Source organism: Pristiophorus japonicus, chromosome 15 (assembly GCF_044704955.1).
Source record: "Pristiophorus japonicus isolate sPriJap1 chromosome 15, sPriJap1.hap1, whole genome shotgun sequence".
Lineage (NCBI taxonomy): Eukaryota > Metazoa > Chordata > Chondrichthyes > Pristiophoridae > Pristiophorus > Pristiophorus japonicus.
In genome coordinates this window covers 152,246,589-152,273,141 of record NC_091991.1, presented here as the reverse complement: position 1 = coordinate 152,273,141, position 26,553 = coordinate 152,246,589, and the positions used below count along the sequence as shown (strand labels likewise).

The 26,553-nt window shown below is 45.6% G+C and overlaps 1 protein-coding gene across 1 annotated transcript in view; it reads right to left on the bottom strand.

Annotated features, from left to right (window-relative positions):
* Positions 1 to 26,553, bottom strand: part of caskin1 (CASK interacting protein 1) — a 711,174-nt gene that overhangs the window by 81,231 nt on the left and 603,390 nt on the right. The window contains exons 11-12 of the mRNA XM_070856774.1: positions 21,993 to 22,211; positions 14,488 to 14,586 (exon numbers count right to left, since the gene is read on the bottom strand). Of these exons, the coding sequence (XP_070712875.1) occupies positions 14,488 to 14,586; positions 21,993 to 22,211 (318 nt within the window). The remainder of the gene's footprint in view (positions 1 to 14,487; positions 14,587 to 21,992; positions 22,212 to 26,553) is intronic.

Below are 26,553 nucleotides of genomic sequence, written 5' to 3'. Positions count from 1 at the left end.
ATCTAGTGAGAATGAGGAACTGAAAGAAATGGGTGTTGGTAAAAAAAAAAAAATAGTACTGGAGAAATTAATGGGACTGAAAACCAATAAAACCCGTGGACCTGATGACCTACATCCTAGGGTATAGATAGTGGATGCATTGGTTGTCATCTTCCAAAATTCCACAGACTCTAGAATGGTTCCCATGGATTGGAAGGTGGCAAATGTAACCCCACTCTTTAAGAAAGGAGGGAGAGAGAAAACTGGGAACTACAGACCAGTTAGCCTGACATCAGCAGTAGGGAAAATGCTAGGATCTATTATTAAGAACGTAGTAACAGGGCACTTAGAAAATAATAATAGGATTGGGCAGAGTCAACACAGATTTATGAAAGGGAAATCATGTTTGACAAATCTGTTTTTTGAGATTGTAACTAGCAGAATAGATAAGGGGGAACCATTGGATGTGGTGTATTTGGATTTTCAGAAGGCATTCGATAAGATGCCACACAAAAGGTTACTAAACAAAATTAGGGCTTATGGGATTGGGGCAATATACTAGCATGGATTGAGGATTGGTTAATGGACAGAAAACAGAGAGTAGGAATAAACGGGTCATTTTCGGGTTGGCAGACTGTAACTAGTGGGGTACCACAAGGATCAGTGCTTGGGCCTCAGCTATTCACAATCTATATCAATGATTTGGATGAGGGCACCAAATGTAATATATCCAAGTTTGCTGATGATACAAAGCTAGGTGCGAATGTAAATTGTGAGGAGGATTCAAAGGGGATATAGACAGGCTAAGTGAGTGGGCAAACGGAATATAATGTGGAGAAATGTGAAGTTATCCTTCTTGGTAGGAAAAATAGAAAAGCAGAGTATTTTTTAAATGGTGAGAGGTTGGTAAATGTTGGTGTTCAGAGGGACCTGGGTGTCCTTGTACACAAATCACTGAAAGTTAACATGCAGGTGCAGCAAGCAATTAAGAAAGCAAATGGTAGGTTAGCCTTTGTTACAAGAGGTTTTGAGCATAAGAGTAAAGGGGGCTGAAATTGCCCCCCCGCTGAAAATGCGGCGCACCTAACGTGTTTCGACTGTTTTCACCATGGATGTGGTGACCTCTTGCGCGAAATTCTGCTCTTCGGCATTTTTTTTTGAACGGCCTAGAAGTCAGTCATAATGGGGGTGGAAGTGTGGCGGTGAGCGGAAGTTCGGTGAGTAGAGCGGCGGAAGTGAGAGATGGGTGGAGTGTCCGCTGCCGTCACTCATCAGCGTAGCGCTGATGACATCATCGCACTGGCATGTCACGTCTCTCCCCTTCACTTAAAGGGGAGAGCCGCTGTGAGCTCTGCGATTCTTTAAGTTAGGTCCAATGGGCCAGCAGGGAGGGTTTTGGCCGGGCCAGTGGCCTGGCACCCAAGAGGGGGTGCTAGGCTGCCTGCTGGCAGCCCGGCCGAACCCAGGGATGTAATTGTCGGCCTGACCTGGCAGTCGGCTGACAAAAAAAAAAAGATGGCGGCCGCAATAGTAGGTCCTACCCTTTAATGGCAGCCACACCGCCATTTTACAAGCACTGCAAGCACAGTGAACCGACAGAAAAAGCTGTCGGTCACACCGAGCGATGGGAGCAAGATTTACAGCGCAGAATTTCGTGTTCGGAGGCCACATCGGCGGTGCACATTCTGATGATGCACTTAGGATGGATCGGCTGCAGCGGAGCAGTAGTGGGGGAGCGGGTCACCGCCGGGATACCACAGGAGGGCAATTTTCAAAATGGCGGCCATTCCCCGAAAAACCGCGGCCATTCCACTCCGTTGTGTGGCCGCCGATTTCTGGCGGTTAAAGGCCTTAAGGGAAGGAGCAATTTCGGCCCCAAGAGGCCTTATTGCAATTGTCATGTATGTAACCTTCATTTAACTGCAACCTTCATGTAACAACACTGCATACTGTAGACACCTAAGAAATGCACACCTTGACCACAGGGGGTGAACTTGTGGGAGACACTCCTCACCTGGTCATCCAGGTATATAAAGGGAGGTCCCACACAGGGTCATCGCTTTTTGGTCCTGTGAATAAAGAGTCAGGTCACGAAGTGACCTTGTCTGCAGAATGTGCCTCGTGTGAATTTATAATAGTGTGTAAGGACATTACATTTGGCGACGAGAAACGGGAATCAACAACTCACGAGAATGGCCACCGGTAGCACAGAGGAATGGTACTGTATTGGTGAGGACTGGGACAATTTTGTTGAGACGCTCCAGCAGAACTTTGTCATTTAGGACTGGTTGGGAGCGGCAGTGCCTGACAAGCGAAGGGTGCATCTACTGACCAGCTGTGGACCCAAGATGTACGCGCTGATGAAAGACCTGCTTGCACCCGAGAAGCCAGCGAACAAAACCGTTGAAGAGCTCAGCAAACTGATCGGTGAACACATCGGCGAGCAGTATACACGTGGCCCGACACCGATTCTATACACACCGAGGTCGGGAAGGACAGAGCATACCGGACTTCGTTGCGGACCTTCGGCGCTTGGCCAGCCTCTGTAAGTTCACAGACGCCTGCAGGGGGGAGATGTTAAGGGACTTCTTTATTGAGGGCATTGGTCATGCCAGGATTTTCAGAAAGCTAATTGAGACCAAGGACTTAACCTTGGAAGCGGCGGCGTTGATGGCTCAGACCTTCATGGCGGGGGAGGAGGAAACCAAGACAATATACACGCGCAACTCTGCTTCCAACGTGGCGATGGATCAGGGAGTTAACATTGTAAATGTGACTCAGAACCCCACAGGCAGGCAAGGGCAATTCGACACCACCCAGGCAGCAACAAACTCTAGAGTGGGTCCTCAACAGAGACAATGGCAGATTGAACGGACATTTACGCCATCACGGTGTACAATGCATCCTGGGGATGGGGCCATTGACACCCACTAACAGAGTGTTCAAGAGTAATCAAAAAGACAATCAGAGAGGAATGCCTGGTAACAGCCCTTTTGTTCACAATAATCTCAGCTCATGCTGGAGGTGCGGGGGCAGATATGCTGCAAAAACCTGTAAGTTTCAACAGTTTATCTGTAGAAATTGTAACTCCAATGGACATTTAGCCAGAATGTGCAGGAAGCTCACAGCGAGGCTAATTTATGAGGCAGATGAACCAGAAGAGGGGTCTGCAAGGCAGGTTGATGCTTGGGACAAAGCAATGGACGCTGAAGTTCAGCGGGTTCATGTGGCAAACATCCACAGCTCATATACCAAAAAGCCACCTATGATGATGAAAGTCCGATTAAATGGCATCCCAGTATGCATGGAGCTGGACACAGGGGCCAGCCAGTCACTCATGAGTGTCTAACAATTCAAGAAGCTATGGGCACTCAGAGCTAGCAGACCCAAACTAGAACGCATTGACACGCAATTACGAACGTACACCAAAGAGATCATTCCAGTGCTAGACAGTGCAATGTTGGTGGTCACACATAAAGGATCAGAGAACCGGCTGCCACTCTGGATTGTCCCGGGAAATGATCTCATGCTTTTGGGGAGGAGCTGGCTAGCCGAGATGAACTGGAAATGGGGGGATGTGCACGCCATTTCATCTGTGGAGCGAAGTTCATGCTCACAGGTCCTACAGAAATTTGAGTCACTATTTCAACTTGGTGTCGGGTTTTTCAAGGGTACCAAAGTAGTGATATGCATCACCCCGGACGCCAGACCAATGCACCGCAAAGCCAGAGCTGTGCCCTATGTAATGCGTGAGAAAATTGAGAGTGAGTTGGACAGGCTGCTAGAGAGGGCATAATTTCGCCCGTTGAATTCAGTGACTGGGCAAGCCCCATCGTCCCTGTCCTAAAAACGGATGGCTCGGTCAGGATCTGTGGCGACTACAAGGCCACTATCAACCGAGAATCACTACAAGACCAATACCCACTTCCGAGAGCGGAGGATCTTTTTGCCACGCTGGCAGGCGGCAAGCTGTTCACCAAGTTGGACCTCACTTCGGCCTACATGATCCAGGAACTGGCCGAAGAATCCAAGCTACTGACCACCATCAGCACGCACAAGGGGCTGTTTATCGACAACAGGTGTCCGTTTGGCATTCGATCAGCGGTCGCTATCTTTCAAAGGAACATGGAAAGCCTGCTCAAATCCATCCCCGGAACAATCGTATTTCAGGATGGCATCCTTATCACGGGTCGAGACACCGAGGAACGCCTCCACAACCTGGAGAAGATGCTACGCCGACTGGACCGGGTAGGCCTGCGACTAAAGAAGTCCAAGTGTGTGCTTTTGGCCCCAGAGGTCGAGTTTTTGGGCAGGAGGGTTGCCGCAGACGGGATCCGGCCTACTGAATCCAAAACGGAGGCGATTCGTCGTGCGCCCAGGCCCGGCAACACATCGGAGTTGCGTTCATTTCTGGGACTCTTGAACTATTTCGGGAACTTTCTGCCGAACTTAAGCACATTGTTGGAGCCGCTACACGTGCTCCTGCGTAAGGGTTGCGATTGGTTTTGGGGGACTGTCAGGAACGGGCTTTCAATCGGGTGCGAAACCTGCTTTGTTCTAATAAGTTGTTGACTCTGTGCAGCCCCTGTAAGAAATTGGTTTTGACATGTGATGCATCATCCTATGGGGTTGGGTGCGTGTTGCAGCAGAGTAATGATGAGGGCCAACTCCAACCTGTGGCTTATGCCTCCAGGTCGTTCTCCCAAGCAGAACGGGGATATGGGATGGTTGAAAAGGAAGCACTCGCATGTGTCTATGGGGTGAAAAAGATGCACCAGTACCTTTTTGGCAGAAGGTTCAAGTTAGAAATGGACCACAAGCCGTTAACATCCCTGTTGTCAGACAGCAAAGTTGTCAATGCCAATGCATCAGCTCGCATACAGCGATGGGCTCTCATGCTGGCTGTGTATGACTACACCATACGGCACCGGCCAGGCACCGAAAATTGCGCTGACGCGCTCAGCAGGCTTCCACTGGCCACCACTGAGGGGGCAGCGGAGCAAAGCGCTGAGATGGTCATGGCCGTTGATGCCTTTGACAGCGCAAGCTCCCCCATCACAACCTGCCAGATCAAAATCTGGACCAACAGAGATCCCCTCCTAACCTAGATTAAGAAATGTGTCCTGACTGGGGATTGGGCGCCCGCACACGGAGCATGCCCCGAGGAGGTCAGACCGTTCCACAGACGGATGGATGAGCTCTCCATCCAAGCCGACTGCCTACTATGGGGCAGCCAGGTAGTCATGCCCCAGAGGGGCAGGGAAGCATTCATCAGGGAACTCCACAGCGAGCACCCAGGCATCGTGCTAATGAAGGCAATTGCCCGGTCACATGTATGGTGGGCGGGAATTGACTCAGACCTGGAACACTGTGTTCGCAGATGCACGACGTGTGCCCAGCTGAGCAATGCCCCCAGGGAGGCCCCACTCAGCCCGTGGCCCTGGCCCACCAGGCCATGGTCACGCATTCACGTAGACTACGCGGGACCATTCATGGGAAAAATGTTCCTCATTGTTGTTGATGCATGCTCGAAATGGATCGAGTGCATCATATTGAATTTGTGCACGACATCCACCACTGTGGAGAGTCTGCGTGCGGTCTTTGCGATCCACGGCTTGCTGGTTAGCGACAACGGCCCGTGTTTCACTAGCTATGAATTCCGGGAGTTCATGTCGGGTAATGGCATCAAACATGTCAGGACTGCACCGTTCAAGCCGGCTACCAATGGCCAGGCGGAACGTGCAGTCCAAATTGTAAAACAGGGCATGCTCCGGATTCAAGGACCCTCCCTTTAATGCCGCCTATAGATCCCGACCGCATTCGCTCACGGGAGTCCCGCCCGCGGAACTACTCATGAAACGTACACTTAAAACTCTGCTGTCCCTCATTCATCCAGTCCTGTCAGACATTGTTGAGGGCAAGCGCCAGTCCCAAAATGAGTGCCATGACTGTAACTCAAAGGGGAGATGAAGAGAAATCGATGACCCTATATTTGTTCTAAATCACGCTTTGGGGCCCAAGTGGCTTGAGGGTACTGTAATTGGCAAAGAGGGGAATAGGGTCGTAGTGGTCAGACTCAACAATGGGCAGATATGCCGCAAGCATCTGGACCAAGTAAAGAAAAGGTTCAGCATCGACACTGAGGAACCTGAGGAAGATCATGAGATGTTGCCCACACCTCCGCCAGTGAACGAGCAACAAGAACATTCAACAGCATGCACAGTCCCTGTGGCCAGCCCGGACAGGTGACAGAGATGCATGCCAAGGCTCAACAACCAGAGCCCCAACTGTGGCGCTCCATGAGAAAGCGTCAACCGCCTGAAAGACTTAATCTTTGACCCCATAAGACATTGGGGGGGGGGGGGGGAGATGATGTCATGTATGTAACCTTCATGTAACTGCAACCTTCATGTAACAACACTGCATACTGTATACACCTAAGAAATGCACACCTTGACCACAGGGGATGAACTTGTGGGAGACACTCCTCACCTGGTCATCCAGGTATATAAAGGGAGGTCCCACGCAGGGTCATCACTTCTTGGCCTGTGAATAAAGAGTCAGGTTACGGAGTGACCTTGTCTGCAGAATGTGCCTCGTGTGAATTTATAGTAGTGTGTAAGGACATTACAGCAATTATATAGGGCCCTGGTGAGACCACACCTGGACTATTGTGTACAGTTTTGGTCTCCTTATCTAAAGAAGGATATACTTGCCATATAGAGAGAGCAACGAAGGTTCACCAGACTGATTCCTGGGATGGGGGGCTTGTCCAAGAAGAGAGATTGGGTAGACTAAGCCTATATTCTCTAGAGTTTATGGGGTTGAAATGACCCCTTTTTATAAGGCCTGTGGCCGCCTGAAAGCAGAGGCCACGGGTCGGTGTGGAATGGCTGCCGAATTTCCGTGGAGGGGCTGCCATTTTAAAAATTGCCCTTCCTCAGGTTTGGAGCTCCATCCGTTTTCCCGCCACAGCATGCACACGCTGACCTTACGGACCGGGGTCGACCTCTTCCCGAAATTGCCCCTCGGGAAACTGCTCCTTTCCCGGAATTGCCTCGGGAGCAGCGCTACTGCAGGTCAGTGCCACTGACAGCTTTTGCTGCTGGTACACTCTCTGTGGCTTGGCGGCACAGCCGCTCTTAAAGGGGAGGTGTTGCTGCCAGTGACGCCATGTTATTTGTTTTTTGTCTGCCGACTACCAGGTCGGGCCAACAATTATGGCCGCGGGTTTGGCCGGTCCGCCAACAGGCAGTCTGGTACCCCGTCTTGGGTGGCAGGTCGCTGGCCCAGCCAAACGCTCCCTGGTGGCCCAGTGTTTGCCACTAAAGTGACTGCAGAGTTCGCAGCGGCCCTCCCCTTTAACTGATGGGGAGGGATGTCCTGATGCGCCAGCGCGATGATGTCATCAGCACGGCGCAGATACCTTGCAGCGTTGGACACTCCACCCCGCCCCCAATTCCGCACCAGTAGTGACAGCCACTCCACCCCATCCCTATGATGAGGCCACTTCCGCCCTGCTTCAAAAAAAAAGCACCAAGTGCTGAATTTCTCTGGTTTGGCCGCCCCATGCATTGGGATGGCCGGAGCACATCGGAATCGGTAGGTGCGCCCCTTTTCGGGCAGTGGGTAATTTCGGCCACGTCAAGAATGAGAGGTGATCTCATTGAAACATACAAAATTCTTACAGGGGCTTGACAGGGTAGATGCAGGGAGGATGTTTCCCCTGGCTGGGGCGTCTAGAACCAGGGGTCACAGTCTCAGAAAAATGGTTGGCCATTTAAGACTGAGATGAGGAGAAATTTCTTCACTCAGAAGGTGGTGAATCTTTGTAAATCTCTATCCCAGAGGGCTGTGGAGGCTTAGTCTTTGATTATATTTAAGACAGAGATCAATAGATTTTTGGATATTAAGGGAATCAAGGGAGATGGGGACAGTGCAGGAAAGTGCAGTTGAGGTAGAAGATCAGCCATAATCTTATTGAATGGCAGAGCAGGCTCAAGGGGCCGAATGGCCTACTCCTGCTCCTATTTTTTATGTTCTTATGTTTTTATGTTACTGGATTGTAATCAGAGGCCTGGACTAATAATACAGTAGAACATGAGTGCAAATCACACCCTGGCAGTTTGAAAATCTGAATTCAGTTTTTAAAAAGAAATCTGGAAATAGAAAGCTGGTACCAGTAAAAGTGACCATGAAGCTGTTGGATTGTTGTAAAATCCCAACTGGATCACCAATGTCCTTTAGGGAAGGAAACCTGGCTCCAGTCCCATGCTAACATAGTTGACTCCTAATTGCCCTCTGAAGAGGTAGCAAGTCACTCAGTTCAGCACAACTAGGGATGAGCAATAAACGTTGGCCCTGCCAGCGATGCCCACATGCCTAGAATGCATTTTTAAAAATCGTATAATGTTTTTATACCAGCGCTTGACACCGAGGGTCGAAATTCGGTAGTGCCACATTTGGGGCAGTAAGTTTTATCTGTTTGAACATTTAGCGCCCAGCGAAATTGGGCACTTTCACCTTAGTAATGGAGGGAGGTGGTAGCTGAGGCACTAATGGCCTCAGTGGGGTACTGCAGGGGTGCTATTACCAGGGCTGCACCCAATTTCAGCTGACTTTCATTCAGCGATAATCAGCCTCCTGCTCATTCCAGTTCTTAAAGGGGATGTCATTTTCTGGTCACCTGGCAGCATCTGGTCATTTTCATCATTGTTGGAGATGACTATGAGCTGGAAGGACCACTTGGTTCAATGATCTGGCATCGGAGAGATTGGTGGGGCCAGTGGAGAGAAGGAGGGATGCACTGTTCCCTCCATCAGGGAGTATGAGGAGAAGGCGGAAATGTGGTGTTAAGATGATCAGCCATGATCATATTGAATGGCGGTGCAGGCTCAAAGGGCCGAATGGCCTACTACTGTTCCTATTTTCTATGTTTCTCCATCTGGGGAAGGTCAGCGCTGCAGGTTTTTAGGGCCATGTGGGCAGAGGTGGCCGCGGAGGTGTCGGCCAGCACCGTGGTCGACAGGTGCCCAACACATTGCCGGAAGAAATTCAACTACCTCAGTCGGGTGGTCGCGGTGAGTACCTGTTTCCACAAATCTTACATAACCAGCCCCTGAGCCTCTGTCTGTGCTCACTCTGCAAACCAGCACTTAACCCAGCAAGCAACCACCAACCATCTGTGCCTACTCACAGTCACATCCTCATTTCATGCCTTTCCTACATTCACAGCTATTTAACCATGGCAGCCATATCTTCCACATACATAACTGGACTCTTACTCACACATGTTCCTTTCTTTTGCAGGCCAAGATGGCACACAACAGAAGGGAGCAGCAGCGGACTGGAGGGGGAGTGGGGGAAGCTGAACTGCACCAGCTGACCGATTTGGAGGAGTGAGTGCTGCGGCTCATTGGCCCACAGGTGGTGGGTGCCGTGGCTGGCAGAAACCTCGAGGCCGCTGGGGGCAACAATGGTATCTTTATCTCCTCTTCCCATCCCACTTTCCCGTTAAACTAGAAGGCCATATCACTTTCTAGCTCCTCATACTGTCTGCCTTTCTTGCTCCATTCCTGCCCCCCAACCCTCACCTTAACATGACTCTTGTGGCACTTATGCTTTCAGATAACCATGCAGCAGATGAGCAGCCTGTGTCTGAGCCCCCCAACACAGTCATGAGGGAGAAGAAGAGGGGGAGCCAAGCACTGCGTTACTGCTTCTTTCACCCACAGGCACCAGCTCAGAGACTGGCACTATGCGATCCTTAGATAGGGATTAGCATAGGGGTCTGCACTGGGTGATGCACCAGGACCTTGCGGGCTGCAGCACGGTCAAGGGGAAAGGGAACTTCGGGAGCCATCTCCCCGGAGGGCGAGTTGCAAGTGAGTTGTGCTGCACAGGACTCGGATGAGGACCTCAACGGAGTGGCGTTCACACAAAGGGTGCTGGCCATGCACTTGGACTTGATAGGTACAATGTCAAGGGTGCCCGAGAGCCTGTCGGAAGTGGTAAGGAACTTGGCGGAGTCTGCCTTCTGCATTGTACGCAGCTCTGTGCACACCATGGAGCCCATCATTGCCGGTGTGCAGACATCCAGAGAAGCCTAGTGGACCACCATGTGTTGCTGCCTCTGGTTCTCCATGTCATGCTGACTGTCTTTGCCTGTACCTCTCCCTGGGCCTCTCCCCGGGCCTCTCCTTGGACCTCCCCCTGTCGTGCTCCCTCTCTTTGTCTTTGCCTTTCTCTCTCCCTCTCTGTGTGTCTTTCTCAGTAATTGCCGTCACCTTTGTCTTCTCCTAAGCATCCTCTGATGGTAATGCCAGAGCAGGATCGACTGCCAGCACAGCCCCCTTGAAGCGACAGAAATAATTTTACTTCAAAACTGTCGTGAGTTATACAGGGGAAAGGTTAGGAGGCAGAAGATGCTTTGAGGTAAAAATCACTGCTATCAGTCCAACAGTCACTCTGCCTATCTGTTGGAAATGGTCTCCTTCTGCACTGTAAATTTCTGAGATTCTCTGATAGAAAATAGTTTCCAAGATGGCGCCTTTAAATAGCGCCGCTCCATCCGGTTCCCGACTGCAACTCGACAGCTGAAGATGTCGCTGTCATCAGCAGGCGCGAAGGTAGGTTGCGCGGGGCTATTTATCTTCCGGGGCGGTAAGCGCGACGATGACGTCATCACGGTAGGAGCGGGTTGCTATCGCTTCGGCAAAACCCCACCCAAATCCGCGTGGGACGACTTTTGCGCCACGCCCGGGCAAAAACCATTTTGCGCCTCATTAGCGCCTCCCGGAGGTGCTAACTGCCGTCGATAAAAGGGGCAATTTCACCCCCCTGAATCTTGTTTTGAGAGTGACTCCTGTGTGCAACTTTAGTGCTTTTAGATTCAGGATGGAGAGCCAGCCAGTCTCAGAGGCTGTACTGAGCTCTGCTTCCATATGGAGACTAGGGTTGCCAATTAATGACAGATTAATCTCCAGAACACTACTGCCAGCAACCCAGGAGAAAAATGATAGATGCATTTAAGAAAAGTGATTTTTTTCCATTTTCCTTGGACACTTTTGTTTATCAGTTATAAAAAATATTGGACATGGGGGAAAAAAGGCAGTTGACTGACAGTCAATAATCATCCAATTGGGTAATGAGGGTCTGATCACGTTCCAATTAATGTGGGAAGACGAGGCGGAGTGACGCACGGATGGATCTGTCGGGCGACCAATGGCAGGAGGGTGGGGCAGGATGGCTGCAGCTGGGAGGGTCACATGATGAAACCTCCAGGAATACGTCCAACCAGAGTTAGCAACCCTAATGGCGACCCGCAGAGAGCTTATGTAGAGAATCAGCTCATCGCATTTATACAACTGAAAGCGGCTTCCTTGACCTGAAGGCACACACAGTGGGTCTGCAGTGTTCCCTATTCCTGGAGCCTGGGCCTGTTTACGCTTTGAAGCACAACAGCTGTATAGGGTCTGGCACATCTGCTATAGTGTGAAATTGGCTCCACATAATGAAACCAAAATCTTCTATCTTGTCAGACACCACCTTAACAGTTAAAATGGGATGGCTTTCTGGGAAAAATTAATAAGCAGTGAAAACACGCTCGGACTGGAATTGTTACATTCACACCTTGTCAGTACAATTAAGATGCTGAACCAATTCAATACATTTCACACATACATCCCCTTTCATCAGATGGATTTCACAGGTTTTTTGAATTTAAGTAATAGGCTCCCAGTTGCAAAGCCTTTGAGTGCTAGCGTGATGTAAAAATTAAAATCTATTCAGTATATTTTGTGTACATTTAGTGAATCGCGCTTAGCAACTTGCCTCAATACAGTTGAGCTAATCATTTTACATGTGTGCATGCTTGAACAGACCAGATCTTTTTTGGAAGACTGGAATATTTTAAACAGTATCATAGTTGTACTGACCCACTCCTGGCTTTAACCCCCTTGATTCAAATAAATATACAAGTAAATTCAAGATATCTGGGACAATTATAAAAAGTAACAGTCCTGTGTGAGCTTTTGTCATACATTAAATTTAAACCTAATGCAAGTCTCAATCCACTCTATCTCTCATATTTTGCTCTGCAGTTTCGTTTTGATGAATCCGTAAATGCATTGTTTGTAAATGTTAACAGATTTGTTAAAACAAATGCACGGAGGAAAATATTGGGGTAAGTCTTACTTGATTAACGGCCTTTGCAGTGCATTTCCAAACATTTTATTTCTCTCACACACCAGGGGTTGAGGCACAGACTGATTTATGAGGTCTAGATGAAAGTCATTATTCGGACCTACGTGATTCTGTTTGGTTTGAAATCGCAGTTAAGAAAAGTTGAAGACAAGTGGGGTAATATCTATGATCAGAGAACAACAGGAATTCATATTGATCTGTAAACACATCGTAACTAAAATCCCACAGCCCCCGTTGTGTTCTTCTTTTGTACATGTGTTTAATCCATGATTAGCATTGCTTCCAATCGGTTATTTTCAGTATTTTCAGGCCAGGCCACAGGTCGAAAGAAAAACTCGTTCTTCCCTTTTCATGGTCTGGCTTTATTAGCATTCTGTCCGCAACTGTGGAATGCAGCCGTGTTTGTGGGGGGCGGGGGTCAAGTGAAGGGGGCGATACCGGGGGAAGGCACAGAGGGTTGGGCATCAGGGTGGTTGATTAAAAATAAAAGGTTTTTAAATGAAAGAGTGGCCTGTGGGGGGGAGGGGTCCCTTGAAGGACCAATGGACAAGCTGCTCAACTCCAAGCGTCAAGGAGTGGAATGTGCGCCGTGCACGCACTGCCCATTGAACCTCAAAATTGCATCAGGATCCCATTGACGTCAGAGGACCCTGCTTTAGATTGCACCAATGTAGAGATTGCCCAGGTTTTCAGTGCTTTCTTAGCTACTCATATCAAGGCGCCTACCAAAATGGCGGAGACGCAGATGTCAGCAGAAATGGACAGTAAGTGCAGTGTCGCTATTTTCATGGCACTGCCACTGCATTCCTCACTCAGTGGAGCAACGAAAAATGTCCTTCTCATTTTGAAATAATTTTGTTCAGCCCTGTTAACCCATAAATGCGCCTGTTAAATGAATCACTTCGTTTGTCGAAACTGAGCTCACTTAACTTCATTAAACTATAGTTTAACTTTGAAATTGGGAGAATACATGAATCCACAGATTTTGCTGGCTGATTTGGTCCTTACATAGGTGACGAGGACATATGATAAGTAACATAAACAGGAGACAAAGCTACATATTGCAAAAGTCATGAAGCCCATAGACATGAGAGGAGAAATTATTGCGATTGCGTTTTTGTACAATTGTTTAACGTAATCTTTCTCTCCGGTATTTTAATGGAGTTGTTAACCTGTTTTAAGTAAAATTATACAGTTCACTAGTGTCTGGTTCTATGTCTTAATTAAGTTCAATTCATGTTGAAAATGTTTCTGTATTTCACACCCAGACCTTGCAGCAACCTGACTTGGCAACAGTTTTGTGAAAATGTGACGAATATTTCAAAATAAAATCCAACTTCATACAATTATACAGCACAGAAGGAGGCCATTTGGCCCATCATGCCTGTGCTCTTTGAAAGAGCTACCCAGTTAGTCCCACTCCCTTGGGTGGAATCCAAAATCCTGAAGGGCTTTTGCTGTGAGTTCTAAAATTCCCATGAGGTGTGCACTGATTCTACAACAGTAAGGTACATTACATTTGACATCATGATGCATGCAAGGTTTAATGTTGACATCAACACAATAAGGCAAACTGTAGATTGACTTTGGTTCCTAGGCATATCTGCCAGAGAACACAATGAGCTTTGGGTGTTTCGTTCAAGGAGTTATTCATGTGTGGCCTAGTTGATTGGGTTGATTTGACTGGTAAGTCACTTGTTAACTAATTTGGTACCAAATTGAATTGAACCAGTATATGCCAGCTCCAGTTGCAGATTCGAGGCCAGGATTTGGACTTCATCTGACCCTTGTAGGACAGTGTGGCATGGTTGCGAGTTTCCTGCTGACAGGCTAAAATGTCCCGGGACATAACAGGGCAATAATGCAACCTGTGCTATTCTCCGAGAAGATTTTTGCAAACTGGATGCTGGAATTAGAAAAACGAGGCTATACTTAGTTACCAGAGAATTAGCTGACCACCAGGAAAATGGCCAATTGGTGCCAAACCAATAAAAAAAAACTTGCATTTATGTAGCGCCTTTCACAACCTCAAGATGTCCCAAAGCGCTTTACAGCTGATGCAGTACTTTTTTTGTAGTGTAGTCACTATTGTAATGTAATGGCAGCCAATTTGCGCAATGTGATAATGACCAGATAATCTGTTTTTTTAGGTGTTGATTGAGGGATAAATATTGGCTAGGACACCAGGGATAACTCCCGGGGACAACAATGTTATGCCTTGGGCTCGCGCCCAAAAGGAGGCTGTCAGAATTCATTGCTGATGCTGAAATGAAATGCGGTTGGAGACATTTTCACTGAATCTACCTGCAAATGGTTTCCGTAGCACCCAGATCTCCTCAGGGGTGGTCGTGGTTGGTTGCACTGGAGACAGATGGGAAGGGCTTGATTCAGAACCTCGGGAACCTGCAGGAAGGTCAGTCAAATTTTGAATGTCCTTTTTGTTTTCCCCCCTCCCTTTTTACATTCCAGATCAAACTTTGTTGTTTTCACAGCAACAAGACAGGCTCTAGCATTTTCCTTTTAATTCTCTATTGTGGCACAGAGTAGAAGGGATTGATTTGATGTGAAACCCAGCAGTTCACCGGGCCTAATTTTGTGTTGCAAAGTTCAGCAAAAAGAAATCAGCAAAGAAAACTAATTCAGCAGTTTAGAACTTCCTATAAGCTTTATTAATGGCCAATGCCATTTCCCCACACCAGAGGTGAGAAGTTATAAGCAAGGCCCAGTGAATGATTATTTCCACCACTTTATTTCTGTCCTTTCTTCATGCTCTTCAAGCCACATTCTTTAGGAACTTTTGGTTTAAAGATGTGACCTATTTTGATGCTGACGGACCGACTCTATCCTCTCCCCTCTATTTCACTTCCCCTGGAGATGGCACATCCTACCACAGTGAGATACTTCCACTTGTGGCCTAGCCTAACAATGGGACATTCTCCCTCTCTGCACTGAAGGCACGCTGGAGTCATAAGCAGTCATGGGACTCTAACCTATCTGATTGAGTGACTGAATTGGAACAGGACTGGGCCAGTGCTGTAGGCTACCAGAGTCCTAGAAAGCAGACGTGCTTCAAGCTAGAAAAGCAGAAACATCCTTCAAAACACATGGAGACACATAGAGCAGACAAATTACAGGTGATGAGGAGAAATACTTCACACAGAAATACAAGCATCATTGAAAGTTAATCAGCCACTGTGCACAATATTTCTATACAACTCGATTCCCCTTCACTTTGATTCTTGTATTATTTGTATAAAGCCAAAAGAATACCTGGCAAACGGGCACATGGTACTAGATTACTGGGGAAAATGATAAAGGGTCACTGGATCAAGATCTCCGGAGAAAATAGGTACACAGCTACTGGATCACCAGGAGGAATGAACACACAGGCACTGGGTCATCTGGGGAATGGGCACAAAGCCAATAGGACATCATAGACAATGTGTTGACAGCTACTAGATCTCCTCAGAATATGTGTACATAGTCATTGGATCACCTAGGGAAATGGATAAAAAGCTGCTCGATCATCTCGGGAAATGGGCACATAGTTGACTTTTTAAGGACTCTGATATTCTCTGAAGGACAGCTTAAGAAAAGGGAATTATAGAACATTTATAATTGTATTTTCTGAATTCAAATTATTTTTATTTTATTGAAATTAACATTACTGCAACACTTTAAAGGGTTCATTTCTGACAGTTTTAGAAGAAAGTCATGAATGTATCATTGCTTACCAACTCAAGTTTCATATAGCACATGGAATCCAATGACTAGTTCCAACTATGTCTGCACTGGATTAGTTCATTAATCTCCACCCACAATAATGTCAGCTATAGATAGACAAAGGGCTAGAAATTTATCTCGAACGATGGCGCAAATTGGGCAATATTGGACCGACGATACCACCGCTTTGACTGCAATAGACTGAACATCAGGCGCAGAGTATAACGAGCCCATTTTGTGTCACCGCCTGAGACGAATTTCTAGCCCTATAGTCTTATGTCATATGAACCATTATGTGTCTTTCAAAATCCTTACCTTATTCAAATAAGCATCCTACTGAAACTGGATCAAGGAGCATTGCATGAAAATTGTTATAATGCCATCCAAGTAACTGTCCCAAAGCTGGAGGGAATAACTACATTTCATATGCCCGTATGACATTAATTATCTAATAAATTAAAGAAAGCAAAGACTTGCATTTATATCGCTCCTTTCATGATCTCAGGACGTCCCAGAGCACTTTACAGCCAATGAAGTACTTCTGAAGTGAAGTCACTGTTGTAATGTAGGAATCGCGGCAGCCAATTTATGCAGAGCAAGCTCCCACAGACAGTAATATGATAATGAACAGATAATTTTTTTTTAGGTGTTGGTGGAGGGATAAACATTGGCCAGGATTCAGAGCAGAATTCCCCTGCTCTTCTTCAAAATAGTGCCATGGGATCCTTTACATCCACCTGAGAAGGCAGATGGGGTCTCAGTTTAACATGTCATCTGAAATACGGCATCTCCGACATTGTAGCATTACCTCAGTACTGACACTGGAGTGTCAGACTAGATTTTGTGCTTTCTTCTGACTAAGCCACGCCTGACGCTTTCTCGTGTGAAACCTTGAACTTCAGGGGTCATTGAACGCAACTTGAAAAATACCGAGGAATAATGTTCACGTTAAACCTGAAGACTGAGGAATTAATAGGACAGAGAAACTTCAGTTGTCTTTCCACTGTTCTGTCTACCCTCTTCACTGAACGGAGAGACACTTTGCTTGTGTAAACTACAGTTCTACATATAGACTCACAACAAAAAATTGCATCTGTTGATACAAGATGCATGCTGACTTGGGAGGGCTCATTTTACCAGCAAGCACATTGTGAAGGTACACTGCCCTGCCTCTGAATTGGTCCTTGTATAAACCTACGCCTGAGGTGGTTTACGCATGCCAGTGATAATTTGGGGAGGAAGAAGTCACATAATCTACACTGCTGCAGAGGTTAAATTTCAGGTGACTGTTGTAATCTATCCTGGGAGGCACGGCTCAATAGTGCAGCATAAAAGTGCATGTACCATTTGAGCCACCAGGGAAGTCCAACAGCCAATGTTAAACCAAAGATGTACATAATAAGCCAATAGAAGCAGTCAGCTAAAGGCAAAGAGGTGTTAATTTTAAACGTGCCGACCTGTATTTTAGAAAAATACATGATACTACATTTAGTATTTACAATGTCAGATTTTGAAGGAAATATTGAAAATTAAAAATTTTAAGAATATCAGTCTTTGAAGTGGGGTTGCGCATCTGGTCAGCTTGACTATAATTTAACATCTGTTAACAAAACCCAGTAACCGAGAGGATCATTAAAGCATAGTTTATTCACTTCAAGTTCATTCATCAGGGAGTCGATTTTACATCTAATTGAAATGCTGTATGCATTGCTTTCTGCTATAGATCAGCTATAAGGGGGACTCCACATTTTATAGCTGGGAGCCTTGCAGATAGCTAATTACACCGTGTAATATTTGCCGAGGCGTGATGAAGCAAGTAATCGCTTTTGTCAATTACTCTGAATGGAAAAGCTGCCTTTCTCTGATTCATTCTCGTTTGCTAAATCATCAACATCATCATCATAGGCCTGCCTCCACTCCTGAAGTGAGTTCTTTGGTGGCTGAATAGTCCAATAGCCATAGACTCTGTCACAGGTGGGACAGATAGTCGTTGAGGGAAGGGATGGGTGGGACAAGTTTGCTGCACACGCTTTCCGCTGCCTGTGCTTGATTTCTGCAGGCTCTTGGCGTTGAGAGCTGCTGCTAAATATTGTCATGGCAACAGCGAAAAATGCAATGGCGTTTTTATTGGATTAATAGGGTGAAGAGACTAGATAAGCTGGGATTGTTTTTCTTAGAGCAGAGAGGGTTAAAGCGAGATTTGGTAGAGATGTTCAAAATTATGAAGGGTTTTGATCGAGTATATGTGGAGAAAGTATTTCCACTGGCAGGAGGGTTGGTAACCAGAGGACACAGATTTAAGATGATTGTCAAAAGAACCCGAGGCGACATGAGGAAAGAAATAATTACGCAGCGAGTTGTGATGATCTGGAATGCGCTGCCTGAAAGGGCGGTGGAAGCAGATTCAATAGTAACTTTCCAAAGGGGAAAAGGATAAATACTTGAAGGGGAAAAAATTTGCAGGGCTACGGGGAAAGAGCAGGGAGTAGGATTAATTGGATAGTTCGTTCAAAGAGCCGGCACAGGCACAGTGGGCCAAATGGTCTCCTTCTATGTTGTAATGATTCTACGGTTTACTGAAGACAATGGGAAGGTGTTCTCGCATGTAGCTTATAAAAGAAGTATTTGTGGTGTACCATAGCACTTTCAGATTCATCTGCTTCTTGAATGGTTTATGTTGTTGGATATATTATATGATTCCGATGAATACGAGCATGGGGAAGATGGTCAGACAGGAAGGAATTTGATAGAACTCAGGTACTGTTACCTGTACTGGTCTTAGGCTGTAGAGCAGGAGGTGTATTTTGCATATATTATATTGCTGGGCACCCAATCACCCTGTTGATGCCCAGAAGACAACTCTATGCATGCGTACAGAGTTCCATCCCAGACAATCAAGCTTAAAGCATGACAGGAGTGCCCATTTTTCCAAAGTATTAAAACAAGCTTCATTATTAAGTTTATAAAAGTGACCGTGAGCTACTCTAAGAACAATTTTTAAGTCTGATCATGCATTGGCTGGAGTTATAGTCCATATTGTGTCAAACCCAAGTGATGCGAGACTGCGCACATTAGTGGGGGATGGTGAAGCAACATTCCCACTAAGCTGTACAACCGCGCAGCTTTCTGAAGGTCCCATGCAGGCCACTAACCAGCTTTTGAATGGGGGATTTCGCACATGCATGAAATTTTGAATGGGCCATGCAGTTAAAGGGACCGCACCCCCACAAAAAAATGAGCAGGTACATTGGCGGGGAGGGGCAGCGGGTCACATACCACTGTGTTTTGTAGTTAAGTTGGGGCCTGACTCCATTGTTATGTTAAAACATATTCATCGATGTGCAGTGAAAAACACTGTCCGCAGAGATAAAAGTGACAATATAAACGGCAGCCTTCAATTACCCACCTCACCCTCTGATTTCCCATTCTTCTCCAGCTGATTAACAGGTTGCCCGTGCTCCAGAAATATTGATTTAAGTCCGTTTTGTCTGTCTCCCACTAAATTACTGTCCGTCTCATACTTCACACACCTCTCTTGATAGTGACATTCTATTTTGGCAAACAAGGTTTCATTACAAAAGGATTGCACTGAACCATTGATTTCAATAATAGAAATTGTGGGATCAGGCATCTTCCTGTCTTTGGAGGCAGTGATTGACTGATTTCTAAAGGTGCTCAAGATAGCAGTGCACGTAGCTTTAGGATCATAGGAGCAGACATAGGCCATTCAGCCCCTCGAGTCTGTTCAGCCATTCAATCAGGTTATGGCTGATCTGTATCTCAATTTCATCTGTCCACCTTTGCTCCATCTCACCCTTACCCAACAAAGATCCAGCGATCTCAGTCTCGTAAATTGCAATTGACTCCCCAGCATCCAAAATCTTTTGGAGGGAGAGAGTTACAGATTTCCTAACCTTTGTGTAAAAAAGTGCTTTCACTCCTAAATGGTCCAGTTCTAAACTAAGTTGACAAAATCTCAAGCAACACCTTGCTGTTGGTTGCCTAGTCATAACAGCTGAAAAACCTACATATGAAATATGCAGCTGATCTCAGGGATATTTTCTATTGTGTATAAATATAATACGTAAATGAGTAAAGTAGATTTATACATACCTTCCTTGTTGAGCATTACATTCCTCCTTTTTTTTGGCCAATTTTTCTCCCCTCCACCTCTCCTGAAGATGTTGACTCCTTGCTGGGTTACAGTTTCCATGGGCTTTTGGTTGCTTTTTAGAACCTTGCTCAAGTGGCCATTATTTATATATGAGCCTTGCCAATAAGGCGGTATTGAACTGCGCGCGGGCATCACTCAAGAAGCCCATTTCTGCCCTTGTCTGGTGTCCATATACTAGTGATCAAAAGCAAGAACCATGGCTGATTTTCCCTTTCCTTTCCCAGTGGTGTTGAGGCAATTTGCAGCCACTTTCCTACTGCTAACCAACCTAACCAGGTCAGATTAGTCAGCTGTTCATCAAGCCATCAAAGGAAGGACATTCTTCTCAACATGCTTTCTCCCCTTCCCCATTCACAAGTTTGCTGGTTCCACAAGCCATTCCAAGAGAAGGTAATCAGGTAATCTACTCTCTTTATTGAATCCACTCCGTAGTTGGCCACTAGGAGGCAAATCAAAGTGCTGGATTTAACAGCCAAGAGGCCATGTTCCATTATTGCATGACTTCAACAGATTACATTCCCACCTCATTCAGCAGGATAGTATGTGCAATTGGAGCAGGCATCTATTTTGTTGTCTGAACATGTGCAGAGCGACCACACTACACTGCCAGTCAAGACAAGTGTCCTTTCCTCCTTTGTGCTTGGTGATGAATTAATTTATTTCTGAAAAATATGCCCATTTAAGATATTTGTACTGAGTCCACATTCACTTTAGAAGGCAGTCTATCCCATAAGTTAGCAACTATTAGGTTTAAAATAGTTACATTATTAGCTGTATTTAACTCCTACTGCACTTCATTAGCTTTCATTCACATCCCATCATTTTCTTCTAAAACTTCTGCATAAAGAACTTCTCCATATCCATTTGCCTTAACTCGTTTCATCTTTCATTATAATTTTTTAAACCCTGGATCATGTCCTCTTCAATGGTGTAATGTGTGAGCTTTGTACACTAATTTATTTGTTTCACAGGGACTGTCATAGATCCCCGATCATAAGAAGAGCTTGTCCAAAGGGGCAGTGAATGTTACAGACAAAAATTATCAAGTGACAATATTGGAACTCATTGGACCTCCCAGCTACCAGACATGTTTGCTACATGACTTTACTTCAAAAAGTAACTCATTGAGGTCGATTTTGAGTCTGTGCGATGGTGTGAAATGGACGATAGCAAATTGGCAGCCCGTTTTACATCTCTCCCGATCTTATTCTGTTAACTTTAATGGAAGTTAAAAAGCACGAGAGATGTAAAACGGGCTGCAGATTCACTATCACCCATTTTACATTACCACACACTGTGTGAAGTGCTTTGACACGTTTGCATAGAATCATACAGCACAGAAGGCGGCCATTTGGCCCATCGTCCCTGTGCCAGCTCTTTGAAAGAGCTATCCAATTAGTTCCATTCCCCTACCCTTTCCCCATAACCCTTCAATTTTTCTCCTTCCAAGTATTTATCCAATTCCCTTTGAAAGTTACTATTGTATCTGTTTCTAGGCAGTGCTTTCCAGATCAAAACAATTCACTGATTATAAAAAGTCTCCTCATCTTGCCACTGGTTCTTTTGCCAATTGGTATGATAAGATGCTATCTAAATACAAGTATTATTATTTTATGATGTGACCCTGTCAGTTATTTTAAACATGAGCCGTCCTTCAACAGAACAAAGGAACTTAAAAATTAAACACATGAAATGCACATTTATTTCGCATACAATGACACAGGGTTTCCCAGAAGTAACCAATAAAGTTGGAGGGGAGCGGGAGGGCGCGGAAATCGACACATTTCTTGCTTTAGTATTTAGCGGGTTGGAGATTGATTGGTTCCCAAACAAAACTGGGAGGCACCTTATTGAGATCACCTTTTGGAAAACCCTGGGCAAAAATAAAGGAAAGAAGCGTTTGATAGACTACCTTGTCCATGGGGTAATTCTTCTATATTGCTATTGGCTCTGTGATAACCAAAGGAACTGAAAAGTGGCTGATGGTGGAAAGGTGGAGGTGGAGGGGGTGGCGGCAGGGTACTAAAGTGATGAGAGGAGTCACCATTGACAATTGCAGTGCCATAGGCCGTGAGCTGTATCTTGTGATATTGCTGAGAACTGTGAGCATAAATAACTGCGTCCCAAGTACCTAAAATGTTGAAACAAAGAAAAGAAAAAGAAAAGCAAAATGTAGAAAAATAACAAGAAAAAAAACCCAAACTTAAATGTTGTAAGCAAATAATAGTAAAGCCTTTTAACCGTTACCTTGTCCCGGAACATCATACTGTGTTGGTGCAACGAAAGTGCTGATCAGCACATAATGATATACTCAAAAGCTGCATCATTTTGTACATTCTTGTCTTCATGCCTTGTTTTTTTTAGGCAGGCATCGGTATACAGTAAGTATCTGAGCTTTTTAATAAATTATTATTTGTCCTTGAACCTACATAATACCTGGAGTGGTTATCACAGATAAAGATCACTGTGCCATTTATAACCCCAACCTTCTTACTTACATTACATGGGAACATAGGAATAGGAGTGGACCATTCAGCCCCGCGAGCCTATTCTGCCATTCAATTAGATTGCGGCTCATCTATATCTTAACTCTATTGACCCGCTTTGGTTCCGTAACCCTTAATACCCTCAACTATCAAAAATCTATCAATCACAGTTTTGAGATTTTCAATTAACCCCAATTCTCAACAGCTTTGCGGTGGAGAGAGTTCCAGATTTCCACTAATGTTTGTGTGAAGAAATGCTTCTTAACATCACCCCTGAAGGGCCTAGCTCTAATATGAAGGTTATGCCCCCTTTGTTCTAGACTCCCCCACCAGAGGCAATTGTTTCTCTCTATCTACCCTATCATTATCTTTACTGCTGACGTCGGTGAAATGGGCCGCCTTCTCTTGTATTCCAATTTCCAGGTTTCTACAGTAAGATCAACGGCTGCTTTACTTCAAAGTGTTTTGGGTTTTAAGTAACAGTAAGATATTGCTAAGCTTCCTTTCTGAGGTACATCCTCAGTGAATGAGTGAACAGTAAATTTGAAATCGATATTTTAGAAAAACATTCTTTACTCAAAGGGTGATGAAATGTTAGATACAGCACAGAAGGAGGCCATTCGACCCATCGTGCATGTGCCGGCTCTTTGAAAGAGCTATCCGATTAGACCCACTCACCTGCCCCCTCCCCATAGCCCCGCAAATCCCTCCCTCCCAAGTATTTATCCAATTTCCTTTTGAAAGTTATTAATGAATCTGCTTCCACCGCCCTTTCAGGCAGCACATTCCAGTCCATAACAACTCGCTGCGTCACAAAAATTCTCATCTCGCCTCTGGTTCTTTTACCAATTACCTTAACTCTGGTCATCAACACCCCCACCACTGGAAACTGTTTCTCCCTATTCATTCTATCAAAATCCTTCATGATTTTGAACACCATTATCAAATCTCCCTTTAATCTTCTTCGCTTCGAGGAGAACAACCCCAGCCTCTCCAGGCAACCAAAGCCCCACATCCCTGGCGTCACTCCAGCAAATCTATCAGGTAAGATAGAAAAAGCTAAGATATTGGGTGGTGGGGGGGATGAAATTGGTCTTCATGGAGTAGTGTGCGATGGGCTCATAGCGAACCGGCAGCCCGTTTCCACCGCGCCCAATTTTGTTATCTTTGATTTTAATGGAAAAGCTAATCAGACACGGAGATAAGTGGTTCGAATAATTAATGCATTCCGTTCCCCAAATCTGTCATTTCGTGGCTATTCCTCCAGTTATTAAACAGAGGCCCACATCGAGATTCTGAAATAATTCCACATTATCCACAGTATCAAACAGTTTATAAATTGCCTACTCGAAAATTTGTAACAAACCAATGCCCTTCACGTCCTCTAATAAATATAGTTTATTATTAGCAATCTTGTTGTGCAAGGCCCCTTGGGGAAGAGTGACCATAATATGGTAGAATTCTTTATTAAGATGGAGAGTGACGCAGTTAATTCAGAGAGTAGGGTCCTGAACTTAAGGAAAGGTAACTTCGATGCTATGAGACATGAATTGGCTAGAATAGACTGGCGAATAATATTTAAACAGTTGACGGTGGATAGGCAATGGCAAACATTTAAAGATCACACAGATGAACTTCAACAATTGTACATCCCTGTCTGGAGTAAAAATAGAACAGGAAAGGTGGCTCAACCGTGGGAAATTAAGGAAAGTGTTAAATCCAAGGAAGAGGCATATAAACTGGCCAGAAAAAGCAGCAAATCTGAGGCCTGGGAGAATTTTATAATTCAGCAGAGGAGGACAAAGGGTTTAATTAGGAGGGGGAAAATAGAATATGAGAGGAAGCTTGCAGGGAACATAAAAACTGACTGCAAAAGCTTCTATAGACATGCGAAGAGAAAAAGATTAGTGAAGACAAATGTAGGTCCCTTGCAGTCAGATTCAGGTGAATTTATAATGGGGAACAAAGAAATGGCAGACCAGTTGAACAAATACTTCGGTTCTGTCTTCACGAAGGAAGACACAAATAACCTTCTGGAAATACTAGGGGACCGAGGGTCTCGTGAGAAGGAGGAACTGAAGGAAATCCTTATTAGGCGGAAAATTGTGTTAGGGAAATTGATGGGCTTGAAGGCCAATAAATCCCCAGGGCCTGATAGTCTGCATCCCAGAGTACTTAAGGAAGTGGCCCTAGAAATAGTGAATGCATTGGTGATCATTTTCCAACAGTCTATCGACTCTGGATCAGTTCCTATGGACTGGAGGGTAGCTAATGTAACACCACTTTTTAAAAAAGGAGGGAGAGAGAAAATGGGAATTATAGACTGGTTAACCTGACATCAGTAGTGGGGAAAATGTTGGAATCAATTATTAAGGATGAAATAGCAGCGCAATTGGAAAGCAGTGACCTAATCGGTCCAAGTCAGCATGGATTTATGAAAGGGAAATCATGCTTGACAAATCTTCTGGAATTTTTTGAGGATGTAACTAGTATAGTGGACAAGGGAGAACCAGTGGATGTGGTGTATTTGGACTTTCAAAAGACCTTTGACAAGGTCCCACATATGGTGTACTGGGGGTAATGTACTGGCGTGGATAGAGAATTAGTTGGCAGACAGGAAGCAGAGAGTCGGGATAAGCAGATCTTTTTTGGAATGGGAGGCAGTGACTAGTGGAGTGCCACAGGACTCAGTGCTGGGACCCCAGCTCTTTACAATATACATTAATGATATGGATGAAGGAATTGAGTGTAATATCTCCAAGTTTTCAGATGACACTAGACTGGGTGGCGGTGTGAGCTGTGAGGAGGATGCCAAGAGGCTGCAGGGTGATTTGGACAGGTTAGGTGAGTGGACAAATGCATGGCAGATGCAGTGTAATGTGGATAAATGTGAGGTTATTCACTTTGGTGGCAAAACACAAAGGCAGAATATTATCTGAATGGCGGCAGATTAGGAAAATGGAAGGTGCAATGAGACCTGGGTGTCATGGTTCATCAGTCATTGAAAGTTGGCATGCAGGTACAGCAGGCAGTGAAGAAGGCAAATGGCATGTTGGCCTTCATAGCTAGGGGATGAGAGTATAGGAGCAGGGAGGTCTTACTGCAATTGTACAGGGCCTTGGTGAGGCCTCACCTAGAATATTGTGTTCAGTTTTGGTCTCCTAATCTGAGGAAGGACTTTCTTGCTATTGAGGGAGTGCAGCGAAGATTCACCAGACTGATTCCAGGGATGGCTGGACTGACATATGAAGAGAGACTGGAGCAACTGGGCCTTTATACACTGGAGTTTTGAAGGATGAGAGGGGATCTCATAGAAATGTATAAGATACTGACGGGACTGGACAGGTTAGATGGGGGAAGAATGTTCCCAATGTTTGGGAAGTCTAGAACCAGGGGACACAGTCTTTGGATAAGGTGTAAGACATTTGGGACTGAGATGAGGAGAAACTTCTTCACTCAGAGTGTTGTTAATCTGTGGAATTCCCTGCCGCAGAGAGTTGTTGATGCCAGTTCATTGGATATATTCAAGAGGGAGTTAGATATGGCCCTTACGGCTAAAGGGATCAAGGGGTATGGAGAGAAAGCAGGAAAGGGGTACTGGGGTGAATGATCAGCCATGATCTTATTGAATGTTGGTGCAGGCTCGAAGGGCCGAATGGCCTACTCTTGCACCTATTTTCTATGTTTCTATGTTTCTATGACTGGGCCTATATTCACTGGAGTTTAGAAGGATGAGGGGGGGATCTCATAGAAACATATAAAATTCTGACGGGACTGGACAGGTTAGATGCTGGAAGAATGTTCCCAATGTTGGGGAAGTCCAGAACCAGGGGACACAGTCCAAAGACAAGGGGTAGGCCATTTAGGACTGAGATGAGGAGAAACTTCTTCATTCAGAATTGTTAACCTGTGGAATTCCCAACCTCAGAGAGTTGTTGATGCCAGTTCATTGGATATATTCAAGAGGGAGTTAGATATGGCCCTTAC